A 12,987-nucleotide genomic window follows, 5' to 3' on the forward strand; every position below is an offset into this window, starting at 1 on the left:
CTTCTGATGGCTACTTTCAGCAGGATAAAGCGCCATGTCATAAAGCTGGAATCATCTCAGACTGGTTTCTTGAACATGACAATGAGTTCGCTGTACTCAAATGGCCTCCACAATCACCAGAACTCAATCCAATAGAGCATCTTTGGGATGTGGTGGAACGGGAGATTCGCATCATGGATGTGCAGCCGACAAATCTGGACAAATCATGTCAATATGGACCAAACTCCCTGAGGAATGCTTCCAGCACCTTGTTGAATCTATGCCACGAAGAATTGAGGCAGTTCTGAAGGCAAAAGGGGGTCCAACCCGTTACTAGCATGGGGTACCTAATAAAGTGGCCGGTGAGTGTATATATATATATATGTCACTGTATCGTTCAACTTATTTAAGGGGCTAAATAAGTTGAACGATACAGTGACATATATACATACATATATATACAGTATATATATATATGTATGTCACTGTATCGTTCAACTTATTTAAGTGGCTAAATAAGTTGAACCATACAGTGAAATATTATATATATATATATATATATACTTCCATGGAAGTCAATGGTCAATGGGGTCCATCAATTACTTTTGTGTAATTGATGCTCCACTGCCAGCTTTGATCACCAGGGACTGGGAGTCAGTCAAGAGAGAGTGGGTACACTGGTCCGTGGCACTTCCAGTAGTTCTCCGCTTTTTATGGGTTTTTGGGAACGGAACAGTAGATATGCTTATCTACTGAGTCCGCAAGGATACTGTACTGGTCGGTGGTTGTGTCCGACCGATTTTAGTGGGCCAGGGCCATTTTTTTGTCCCAGTCCAGCCCTGGGCTCATCAGCAGAGCCCGGGGCCCCCCCTGACTGACTCTGACTCCCAGGTTCATTCACTTTGTCACTTTCACATGCCAATTTTTTTTTTATCATATAGTATCTTTTCTCCTCCCTCCCTTAGGATAGAAGGGATTTTGGGGGTGGAGAAAGACACTGGGGGGGGGGGATAATATGGGGGGAGGGGGGATGGCTGGGGGGTGGGGAGATGGGATTTGGGAGGGGGGGGGGAGATGGGATTTGGGAGGGGGGGGGGGAGAAGGACATTTGGGGGGGCATATTTGAGGGGGGGGGGGGTGGCTGGGCGGTGGATAGAAGTGATTTGGGGGGATGTTTTATAAAGTGTGACATTTGTATCACACACTGTCTACACTTTACTTAGTACAGTGTGAAAAGGCTTGGCCCACCCTGCTGAAGAACTTGCCCATGCGGGTTCTCCTCTTGTTGTCCTGTGCAGCGGTTGAAGGAGGCTTTGGAGGAACGCCTTTCGGTGGGTCGACCTGCAACTCTGGTGTACAAAACGCTTTCGACAGAACGTTTGAACTCTGTGACTTTATGAGCTCGAAAGCTTGTGTGATACTTTCAACCATCCAGTCAACCTCACAATTGTTAAAGAAATTCAAAATGTTCATGAAGATATACACTTCTTCAAAAATCTCTTTACTCATTGCTGCATGGTTGACATTATTCTGGTCTATCTGAATGCGTTCGAAGAAGAAATCCTTCAGACATGTCCTGATGAACACAGAGGTCCTCGAAAGATAGACCTTTTTATTTGGTGTGTCGCCAGCCCAATTCACCAGCTTTGGCATGAATTGTTTTATTGCATCCACCAATATGGGCCTGTATTCTGCGTCCCTGTATTTTGCCTGAATTTGATCCTGTATGCGATTCAACCACGTTTCAATGAACCACTCTTCAAAAAACATCTTGAGAGGGGCTTGTTCAAATGTGTCTTTCATCGAAAGTACATTTTCACAAATGTCCAAAGGAACGTGTCTTCTGAAGGAGCTGTGTCTTTCTGACGTGTCATTCAACAAGGAACCTATAGCCTTGTTCCCCTCTCTCAGAATCATTGCTTTGATACATTTAATATCTTCTCCTTCTGACTCAGGCTGGCTGTCTGATGTGACATTGTCTGGATCTTCTGGATCCACGACTGGCACAAGCTTGTTGCACAAAGCCATTTTCTTTCTTTGTACTTGACATTTGGACGTTGGGTTCATCTTTGCAGTAAATTCCCACAACATTATTGAGGCATGATGAACCATTGAGTTGAGTGTTTCAAGGGGAACAACATGCTTTAGAATAAAAGCATGTTCCTCTTTTCTGTCAGAGCTGTTGACATTTTCTGACACCTCCATGCGAATTATGTCAATCAAGTGTTTTGCGCTTGTACACACAACTTCGTCTCCAACTTCGAGAATGTCTTTGAAACTTTGAATCAACATCTCATGTAGAAATCGACTTTTGTTGAATGGATTCAAACTGCCAGTCGTCGCTAAACATTTGTGGCATTCTCTGGATAGCTCGATTATGAATTCCATAAGAAGTTTTGCCAACAAAATATTAATGGAGACATCGGAGATGCGTTTCTCTAAGTTGATCCACTGATCCTCTCTCATGCTGTAGAAAAAGCACCCGATCTTTGATAGCATGCTCCATTTTAAATCCTCTTTTATGATGTCTTCCCATTTAGGGTTGAACAAACATGGACAGCAAGTCTTAAACGCATCCATGACTGTCTTCAAACACCTTCAAATGAACAAATGATATGAGACTCGTCAACAAAGATCAGTGCCAACGGTTGGCTTCGTGTTTGACGTCATGGGTTGCTGTGACAACCGATATCATAGCGGCTGGCTTGATGACGTCAGCCCAGTGGGCGGTTCTTCTGTGCGCGCGCACACGCGAACAAATAAAGCGCCAGCGAGCCGGTAAACGGTGGTGGAAGGTTGTTGCGGAGGTTGCACTAGTCTTGTGGAGATTGAATAGCTGTTACCCAAGAAAGGAGGGAAACAAATACATTGGCATTATTAGAGTGTATACACTAACTAAATGCTGGTCACGTGCTGTATCATACATTACAGCACCGCGTTAGAAGAAAGCCACGCAGTGACTTAACCCCGGCGTGTGGATCTACTGGGTTCAGCCCGTCGACATCTGGAGATCACTGTGAATTTCCTTGCGATCGGGTCGCACTGAACGAAGCGTTGTCGGTCTGAGGCTCTGAGGCTCGTGATCTGACCGTAGATCTGTGGCTTTAAACTCTGACCCCAGGAACTCCAGGAACCTGAGTGGCTCCCTTCCTGCGCTGTTGTCCCACATGGACACCCGGAAAATAGTGCTAGACTGTCTATCACATTCAAATGAACTCAATTCATTCAGTGCTGTTGTAAAATAAGAGCCTTTACTGGGGGGGTTGCACCCCACCAGTAAAATCAGCAACTTCAAATAAGTAGTACCTACTATATATTCATTGTAATTTTATTAAAGCCTGTAAATACAGACAGCAGTAGATTTTTAATAAATTAATGGCCACTACGAGATAGCGTCAACCGGTTGAACCCCACACCTCTAGGCGAACACAAGAACATGCTTGAATATAAAAAAAAAATGTCTCAATAGTCTTGTATTTCACCTGTGACAAAAGGGACAGACACATTACCCTCACTCCCATCTAGTTTTCCACTTCTAGTTCCAGCGTCAAACATGATACAAAAACAAATTAGTAAACTTGGCTTAATAATATTCATTCCAGTACTCTTATTCTACTCAGATTCTTAGAGAGAAGCAATATGGCTATTTTCCCCCTGTTCACAAATTATTCAACTTAAAACTCGACAATTCCAAAAGCATAGAAACAACCAATTGTGACTATTATGTGCTTGTTTTTAGCCATCAGCTTCCCTCTGTGGCCTGATAATGATGTCACCATTTCAGGAACTCCAAAAGCATTTAAATGAACAAGTTCTGAATTGTTTATTTGTTGTATTTTATCTCCTATGATGGTATACTAAATTGTTACTGAAAAAAAAAATATGCACACAAACAAGGCAATTGTAGGAGCATGTCACCCACAGCGGATTTAAATTTTTTTTTTTAAATGTCATTTTGGAGATCATAGCAAACTTGCCTGCAGGGTTGACCTTATGAAAGCAAAGTGCCGAGATAACCAACGGGTCCAAGTGAATGTACAATTAAACTGCTATACGATACCTGGCTTACAGTGTAGAACAAAAGGAAAAACACACGTACTAGTAAAACGGAAATCAATCAAAACAAGTGTATACGTGATGCAATGAAGGCCCAACCTAAGGAGTACCTTCTGTTTACCAGATTTGACTCAAAAAAGAAGTGTAAAAACACAGCTACTTGTGCAAAAATTATAATATGTGCAAAAAAAGTACAGAGCTACACAGTGGTTTTATATGTCAATTCATATCACTGGAATCAAATAAAAGCATTTTCAATAGCTCATTTGGTGTGGCACAATCAGCGCACGTTTGCTGGATTTCAAGGCCACCAGCCGAGGGAGCTGGCAATAGCACCGACAAATCTAAACCTACCGCTCCTTGTGCGGCAAACTCTGATGCAACTTTGTCCTTGCAGCAGTCAGTATGCAGCATTAAAAAACAAAACAAAAAAAAAAACTTCCTGGCTTCACCACAGGCTTTGGGACCTGTAACCCATGGCAACAAATGACACGTCAGTGGTCTGGGCGTGTCTACCTGGCAACGTCACTAGATACCAGAGACTTCCTCAGGCGCGGTCCACCACTGCAGTCTCAGATTTATTAATTTCTCTCCACGGGGCCGGGAAGAGGCATTCTGCAGTCACCAGGTGTGGAGCATCACTGCGGCCCTGCTGTGCGGTTCACCAAAGCGAAGGTTTCCTGCAGCACCACCAGAGAACTGCGAAGCTGTGAGAAGAGCAACATCTAAATTTAGTTATTTCTTTTCATTTATAAAAAAAAAAAAAGTGTTTGATGACTGATAGAAATTTGAGATGGACTCCTGTTGGTTGTAAAATAGAAAAGGAGAGTTGCATGCATCGGCTTTCCCACTACAATAATATGTGATATCTATGGAGCCAAAAGACTGGCCTAGTTTTCTCAAAGCAGAACAGAAATCTCATCATCTCCCGTGTTTAACTTGCAGTGAGTCCCCAGCTTGTCCTACCTGTTCTAAAAGCTTTATAGAGTCCTGCAGTACAGATTTTAGCAGCTCTGGGTCCCCTCTGCTCCGATACTCTGGTCCCTGTCTGGGCCCATATTCAGAGGTCAAGCTGCAAAATTGTCAGGGGGACAAAAAGGTGATTATTGTAAAAGTGCAACATATGATATTCACATTTTCTACACAGCGGCAATGCATTTTGCAAAAAGAAGCAGGAAGTTACTGGACCTGGCCTCACTGCGGTCCCTCAGCCGGTGCTTGGAGCCGAGGTACATTCGGTGGGCTACGTCCTCCATCGCCCACAACTTAAAAAACAGCCCCAGATTCATCACCATCAGGAGCAGCAGACTGAAAGAGACGGACGGCCCAGAGTTTAATCCGGCCGCTTAGAGAGACAAAAGGTTTGAACACCTGACCACATGGATGCCTTTGAAATAATGTCCATCTTTAGAAGAAGTTCATCTCTTTGGACAACACCCAAGTACCGGCACACTTTGCATCCTCTCACACTGAGTTTCCAGTTCCAGGTTATGAACTTACATGAAGCTCATGCCAGCCACTATGGTCGTAGTGCTCCATTTGTGTAGGTCTCTCATTTCGGTGGGGCCTGAAACACAAAATAGATTAGATTTTAAAAATACATTAGATTAAAAAAAAAACATCAATACGTAGTAACTAGAAAGCAGCGGTAGTTCTTGTCTTGATATTTGCGATCAAATGGTTTACATTCGCAACCAAGCAGGCTCATAGGTATAGTTAAACATACGATAAAAATGTGCATATAAAACTTGCATGAGATGATTACAGTCTCATCTTTTCATTAAAAACAGAGCTGGAGTTTATTAGCTCATCATAAAGATTAGAAGGAACCAAACACAAAACGTAACTTTATGGCCTTATTTTGTCAAACCGTTTCTTTGCGGGACCCAATACTTCCTGGAACTTCTTATTTTATGAGACAAAAACACCATATATACAATTAGCGTTTGTTATCTCCTGGATTGAAAGGGAGAAAAAAAGCACAGCAATGGGAGTGGTCTCCATCCTCCCAACAAACAGTGGGGCAGTGCGCGCGTGTCCTTTACCCATGTTGCCGTCCCTGTGCTGCTGGGGCTCTTGTCCGTACGGCTTGTTGGGCTTCATGTGCTCTGGCAGCGTCCGGCTGAAAGTCCGCCTCCTCCGGCGGACGCCAACCGTCTTCCCAGAGTCTCCGCCTACTTGATTCAACTCCGCTTCCTCCTCCATCAGTTCGGTCTCTGTGCAGGGTCAAAGATGAGGCGGAAGATGGAAGGGTTAGAATAATGGCCTGGGCTGTAAAACCGTCATATCTCATTAGAGATAAAAGAACACGAGCTAAGGAAGGTAGGCGGGGGGGGGGAGGGGAGGGGAGCTCACACAGCTTTCCACTTACCCAGCTGTCGGAAATTTTCTTCAGCGCCACTCCAGGAGTTTTTGGTGATGAAAGACTTGACCATGCCCCATGGCTGCTTATTGTACTTCACATCGGTATAAACCCTGGCAGCAGACATTTTAAATGGCAGTCACTTTAAAAAAAAAAAAACAGGAAAGGGGGGGGAAAAAAAGGGCCAAAGTCATGACATAATCGTAATAACTTACCTTAGCCGACACTTCCGCTTTGAGTTACTTATGATGTAGTATCGATTTTGAATGTAGAAGTAATCGTGGTAGGGAACATCGTGAGTGTACACCTCGGAGTCCACCCGGTAATAGTGTCCGTCTCTGGACTCTTTGTATAGCACCTGGGAGATAATGCAACAACAAATACATGATCATTCATTCATTCATGTATTCGGGGTGAATGGATTCAGACCATTGGCACAGATGTAAACACACCTGGTTCTCCGTAGCTGTGGAGGACTTGCCAACCAGAGGGTTAGTGATGGTAACTGTGTAGTTCAGATTCCTCTTCATGTTTCCTGAGGCGTCTTTTTGCCAAGGAGTAAAGCTGGCGTCTGAGAACAGTGACGAGACACAACTGGTGAATAAATTAGTGTCGGGAATGGCATAATTCATTATTCAGCCAGCTGATACAGACTATCGTAGCAAGCAGCAGATTAGCAATGCAAAAAGTGATTACAGGGGCCCCTCCGTCCCTGGTCAGACTCTTACTGGTCGTCTTCCTGATGTTCATGAACCTGCGGCCGAAGCTGGAGTCCGTGAAGAGCATCTCAAACATCTTCTGTGCGCTGATGTGGAAAACCCTGTTTATATAGAGCCGACCCTGCACCTGCAAACCCACTCGCTCCTCCACTGGGGGGGGGGGGGGGTCGAAGGAAAATATTAAAAACCAGCAAAAGTACAACACATGAGCTGAAGCGTTTCGCGGGGGGGGGGGGGGGGCTCCTTACGGTCCTCGATGCTTTCTGAACCACTCTGCTCGGACGCTTCGTTCTCGTTGGAGTTGAGGTCGAGAGAGAGCGAGGAGCGCTTGGAAACCCGCTCTGGGGCGAGGCGGTCCAGCGAGGGAGCAGGACTGCGCCGCTGAGACGGCGTGCCGCGGGGATCGTCCGTCTGGGGAGGGTGTACAAAACTGGTGAGGTGGGGAAAGATTTCATTAATGCATTGACCAAAATACTTTTTTTTTTTTTTTTAAGAAATACCGTGTTTGAGGAGCCGAGAGGGGAAAGCAACTCCTCCCCCTGAGAGTTGGAAGTCTCGAAAGGTCCATGATCCATCCCAGGCAGGCGGCTGGAAGGGGTGCGCTCAAGCCTCCCTGGACCATCATCACCACCGGGCCTCACCGCCAGGCTGCAGACAAACAGGCAGGCGGTGTCCAATCACAGCACATTTAGACTGTGGTGGTGGGGGGGGTGGGTGATGGGAGTGCATTACCTGGTCTGCATGCTTGAGTCTACTGACAGCTCCAAGCTCTCCATCTCCTCGTGGCTGATGCCCAGATCTTGCCCATAATGCTGTTTGACCATCTGCCACAACTCCGGGCTGGTAAGAGGCTACAGAGGACAGAGAGGGGGGGTGTCACAACAATTTTGGAAACTGCATATTTTAGTTTGGTAACCAGCACCTGGAGATATCCCTTCCTGTTGCACAATAAGGACTCTGCTTTGACAGATAGCATCTGTGAAATGCACCACCGGCTTGGTTCAAAGTCGACTCGGAGTCAAAAGTGACCTGGAAAGCATTTAGTTTCCAATTTGCGGTCTGATCACAAACTAGGGACACACACACACACACACACACCGCATTGTTTTCGGGACATTAATCCCACAGCCGGTGTTGACAACCGAACGCACCCAAATTTTACTCCAAAAAAAACAAAACAAAAATAAGGAGCCGTGTTGCGCTGTGACGAAACATCGACAGAAAAACAAAAACACGGCAGTATTTCTGCCATATGGAGCAAACGCGGAGTTCCAGCGGCAACCGAACGGACCGAAAGCTTCGGCTCCGCCAACACGGACACTACTTACTCCCCCGATGACAGGTCCCGTCCCCCGGTTCCCCCCCTCAGCAGAGTCCCCACGGTCCCTCAGAGGACCATGAACCTGCACCTCATTCAGGAAGTCCTCGTCTTACAGGGGCGTGGGTACGAGTCACCCACACCGCCACAGTTTGAACAAATGCATTTCTTTTCTTTTTTTTAAAGAGAAAATAAAGAACTTGTTCTACCTGTCGAAGGTCTGGTTTATCGACGGTTCAGGTGAACTCTCTTTGTTTTGTTTTTGCCGGGATTCCGCTGATAGTTTCAGCCCGGACACGAGCGCAGCGCGGAGTGAGCTGTGCGCTTAAAGGCAGCGTCGCCTCACCTGAGAGGTCAATGACCTCTAGAAAAAAAAGGGGGTGTTTTCTCACACAGGTGTGTTTGTTCACCGGATCCCGGCGGACCCGCATCCCCTCGGGTATAGGCTGCCATGGAGCCCGTCTGTATCGATAGTGGTTGGCTGCATACTTTGTCCTCTTAGAAAAGACATATTGTAACGCGTGCGCCATTAAATAATAGCCCATCAGCATTTTTCCAGGATAGTCCTGTTAAGGTGTAATATATCCCACACATAAGGACGGCTGTGCAGATGGTTTCGTGTTTGACAATCTGTGGCATACTGGAGGTAAATTGTCATTGCTTATATAGCAGCTTTCCAATGGAAATATATAATAATTTTAAAGTTTCAATTTCTATGAAATCCAAACTTGTGCTTATTTACTCTATTTTGGGGATTCAATTGCAATCCAATTAATTCGTAGAAGAGTCTCCGTTTCCTGAGTGTAATACAATCAAATAGCCTGTGGCCCTTCACATTGCAATTGTATTATCATAAGTTACACAAGCAGAAGCCTTCAAATGAACTGTTAAAAACAAACACATTTTAAGCCATTTTTTGCAGTAACGTTTTCAGTATGAAGAGTTGGACACAAAAAAAGTGACTGAGCTGTACAGGGTTTAACAATATTTAAGAAATGCTGGTGGCGGTTGTACTGCTGTACAGGCCCGTATCATACGCACTCTGGACTGATTAGATAAATGCTGAATAAAAAAAATGAAAAAAATGGAGTCAAGTCACAAAGCAGGTGATCGGTGAGGCATTCCGTCTCAGCAGCAAAGTTATTGCTCAACAGCAAAGTGTTTTCCATAAATGTGAAATGTGACTGAGGTATGAAACTGCATGGGGTGGAGTCTGCACGGAACAGTGGTTAGAGAATGGACATTCATCTGATGAGCGCCTGCAGTCAGGAGACGGTACCATACCTTGTCCAGCAGCGTGTTTTGCCACATGCGGAAAACACCCTGGTAGCTTTTCTCCCTCGCCGAGAAGGATGTGAAGAAGAACTGCGGGCGGAGAAGTGAAGCGACACAAAAAGTCATTGACTATCCGTTAATCAAACGTGAAATAAACTTCTCTTCTTCTAAACACACCTTCTCTGTGCTTGTGCAGATCTGGATGGCGTTGGGAATCAGACGAGCGGTTTTCTCTCTGGTCATAGTCACGATGTCTTTAAGAGGCAGTATAATCTGTAAGAAAGCTTGAGTGCTTAGTGCGCATATGCTTATCAAAAAAAATAATGTAATTATTTCAAAACAAGCTTGTTGTAAGCTAGATCCTCCTTCACCTCAGGAGTTAAATTGTGATGACACATTTTAATGACTTAACAACTCCCAGGAGAGGCCTGAACTCACAGCTCACAGCAGAAATGTTATAATGAGGGGGACTGCCGCATGTGGCTCAATTAGGGATTCTCACGCGCTTTTTTTTTTGTGTTAGAGCTTGTTCATTGGTTGCATACGATTGCAAACAACAATTTCTTGCCATTTGCTTTTGAGGAACACAGGCTGTATCGCTGAAAACAAATTTCTCTAGATTTTTTTTTCTTTTTTGGAATAACCAAATAAAAGCAACAAAAAAGGGGGTTCAAAAAAATGCAACTTTAACGGTTTTAATCCAGATTGAGGGTAGTTTAAAAAATAACTTAAAAATAAAAAAAGGTTAAAAAGTTTGTCTTCAACCTTTCCCTCCGAACTCCTCCACTCTCCAATTACCTTCGTACTCCGAAACACATTGCTATGGAAACAGAGCCAGTTCTCTGTGAGGTAGAGGCGTCCCTGAAGGAGGATGTCCCGCTGGAGGGCACACGGGTAATCTGTGGAAAAGATACATGAAGGCTGCTGAAATCATCCTTACAAATGAAGGTGCTCGAGGTGACACCATGTGACACCGCTGTGAGACAGGCCACTGTAATGAGGTGGAGAGGGAGACACAGTGACATTTACCTTCGAACATTTCAGGTAAAGACAACGTGGAACCCTTTATATTTCAGCTAAAACAACAATTTAAGTATTTTAACCATTGCCTTGTGGTTTCCTGATACTCAAGGTCACATGTTTATTCTTATTAAATGTTTTTCCATGTATGGCTCTTAACAAGGAACCTCATCTTCAATGAAACAATGTCATTTCATGATTTTATCCCTGTGCCAAATGTTTTAAGTAAATCTAAATCAGCTTAAGTAAATTTCGTAACTGTAGGTTGTTCCTGAACCAGAGAACACAACGCATGTAACGCAAATTAAAAATGTTTAATTGTATACTTTTCTTCAAATTGTTGTCTCAAACTTCTCACTGGGTGAGGATTTGTCCAGATACCTTTTCAGAAGAATTTCCACTTTGGTTAAAAGAAATTTCAGTTTTCCAAACACTATTTGGTATTTTCACAAAATAGTAAAGACATTCGTTAACCATCGACTAACGCTAGACTCATTTTAAGAAGCAGTCTTTATACAACTCACCTACTAGGAGTCTTTCGGACTCTGGAATTTCTTTGAACAACTTTTTAAATTCGTCCAACCGCTGCTTGTAGGTGGTCACGGGAGCTTGCGGCGCTGCGAGACACTGCGCCTGATGGTCAGAGTTCTGGAAGAGAGGGGAACATCACTTGTTCTGAGCACATTTAGTTAAATCTTACTTTGCAGACAAAAAAAAAAAAAAAAACAAGAGCATAATAACGGAAAATTCTGACCAGAGGTCAAAAGAGGAATACAGACAGACATGACACATGATATAACAGCCATTAGAGCCTTTTGGCCTCTGCCTCAAAGAGAAAACAGCAATCCCACCAGTGGGAAGTGAAACCCGGCGTCCTGAACCTGACCCTGGAGAGAGCAGCTAATAGTTTATAGCTTTGTGTGAACTGGGACGTTGTCGCATTTTCACCTCTTCTTCATCGGAGCTCCACCTCAACTCCACTATGGATGTCCACGCCTCTGTATTATCATCCTTGACCATCGCTGACGGGTTGGTCATCTGGTCCATCTCCTCTGCTTGAAAGAAAAGGAATGAAGAAAATGTGAGCTTCTGGGGAAACCTCTTTGACCCTCCTGCAGACTGTTGGGGTCAACACATTTCCATCTCTGCAGCAGTGGCTTGTGTTTGAGTGTGAGAATCATTAAATGGTGTAACAGAAATTAATGGGACACCGCTTTCCAGCCACATGTCAAGTCACCATGACAACGTCAAAGAAAAACTATGACTTTATGTCATACGTTAAATGCTTTGACTGTTCACCACGTATTTGACGTCACTTCGCAATGACTTGTGGGTAATTCCCCATGGCTAAAAATCAGCGAGTGACGCAGAGTGCGAACATTGGTCGGTGGCAGGTTCCGTTTTCAGGTAAAACATTGGCCAAACGATCAGTTTCAGGCTTCATGAGCAAATACACAATCCCTTTGTGTCGCATTAAGACACGCGCTGCGCTACGTGCTCAAAATGACCCTCACGGAACCCCTTAAACACTCAAAGATTTGACAGTGGGACAAAACTAAACTCTCAAGGAGTGAGCGGGAGCGCGCATCAAAGCCCGTGAGTGCGTAAAGGTGCAGACTGGGTGCATTGGGCCATACGCGCCGCAACAGAACTGGTTTGACTAGGAGGGTTGGATGGGGAAAACAAGTAAAGTCATGCGAAAGAACAGAAACCATTTGCACACATGACCCGTGACACATGGGGAGAAACATTTAAGGATCGAGTTTTTCTCCGTTAAAAACATTGAAACACGTTTAAATAAACCTTCTGTATGAGACGCTTCCCAACTGTGTCAGATCGGGTCCGCTGATTGGAGCGATCACAGCTATCTCTAAGATGTTTTCTCAAACCCACATGATGAAAGATGACGATCAGATCTACTAGTATAAATACTTTTACGCACGACGCCATGCGCACACATGGCGAGCAGAACCTCCACCACGTCTCCACACGCGGGTTACTGACCTGAGACGAACCCGCTGCTGTAAGTCACTTACCCGGCACGGACTGGCCCCAGGTTTTCGGTTCCCTCCAAGTATAAACAAATTAAATGAAGAAAAAAAAAGTAAAGGATATGTCCGTTTTGGATTACGTCGGATGCGCCGTGCTCGTGCACCCTGTTTGCATCCCAGGTGCTCAGAGGAACAAACTTAATGGGAGTAGTCGTCTCAGCCGTGACGCTCATTGGTTGACACACGTAACTGCTTAATGGCTACAAA

At 44.6% G+C, this 12,987-nt stretch overlaps 1 protein-coding gene across 3 annotated transcripts; it reads right to left on the reverse strand.

Moving 5' to 3' along the window:
* Positions 1–3,214: 3,214 nt before the first annotated feature.
* Positions 3,215–12,942, reverse strand: gramd1c (GRAM domain containing 1c). 3 transcript variants are annotated; one of them, XM_037456375.2, is made up of 18 exons: positions 12,766–12,942; positions 11,678–11,781; positions 11,254–11,377; positions 10,508–10,608; positions 9,887–9,982; positions 9,719–9,799; positions 7,849–7,967; positions 7,617–7,764; positions 7,365–7,527; positions 7,126–7,266; positions 6,850–6,968; positions 6,613–6,755; positions 6,407–6,510; positions 6,081–6,251; positions 5,536–5,602; positions 5,224–5,343; positions 5,002–5,107; positions 3,215–4,742 (listed from the first exon to the last, which is right to left on the reverse strand). In XM_037456375.2, the coding sequence occupies exons 2-18, from the start codon at positions 11,774–11,776 to the stop codon at positions 4,674–4,676; spliced, it is 1,971 nt and encodes a 656-aa protein (XP_037312272.1). In that variant the 5' UTR covers positions 11,777–11,781; positions 12,766–12,942; the 3' UTR covers positions 3,215–4,673. The 3 variants fall into 3 exon arrangements, with proteins under 3 accessions (XP_037312272.1, XP_037312271.1, XP_037312273.1); XM_037456374.2 differs by having other exon boundaries at positions 11,678–11,784; XM_037456376.2 differs by having other exon boundaries at positions 12,734–12,942.
* Positions 12,943–12,987: the final 45 nt, after the last annotated feature.

Source organism: Pungitius pungitius, chromosome 19 (assembly GCF_949316345.1).
Source record: "Pungitius pungitius chromosome 19, fPunPun2.1, whole genome shotgun sequence".
NCBI classification, from domain to species: domain Eukaryota; kingdom Metazoa; phylum Chordata; class Actinopteri; order Perciformes; family Gasterosteidae; genus Pungitius; species Pungitius pungitius.

Coding starts and splice junctions, on each gene's coding strand:
- gramd1c (XM_037456375.2), bottom strand. CDS start 11,776: ATGGACCAGATGACCAACCCGTCAGCGATGGTCAAGGATGATAATACA. Junction 7,267..7,364: donor TTCAGAAAGCATCGAGGACC/GTAAGGAGCCCC, acceptor CCCCCCCCCCAG/TGGAGGAGCGAGTGGGTTTG. Junction 4,743..5,001: donor CTATAAAGCTTTTAGAACAG/GTAGGACAAGCT, acceptor CTCTTCTCACAG/CTTCGCAGTTCTCTGGTGGT.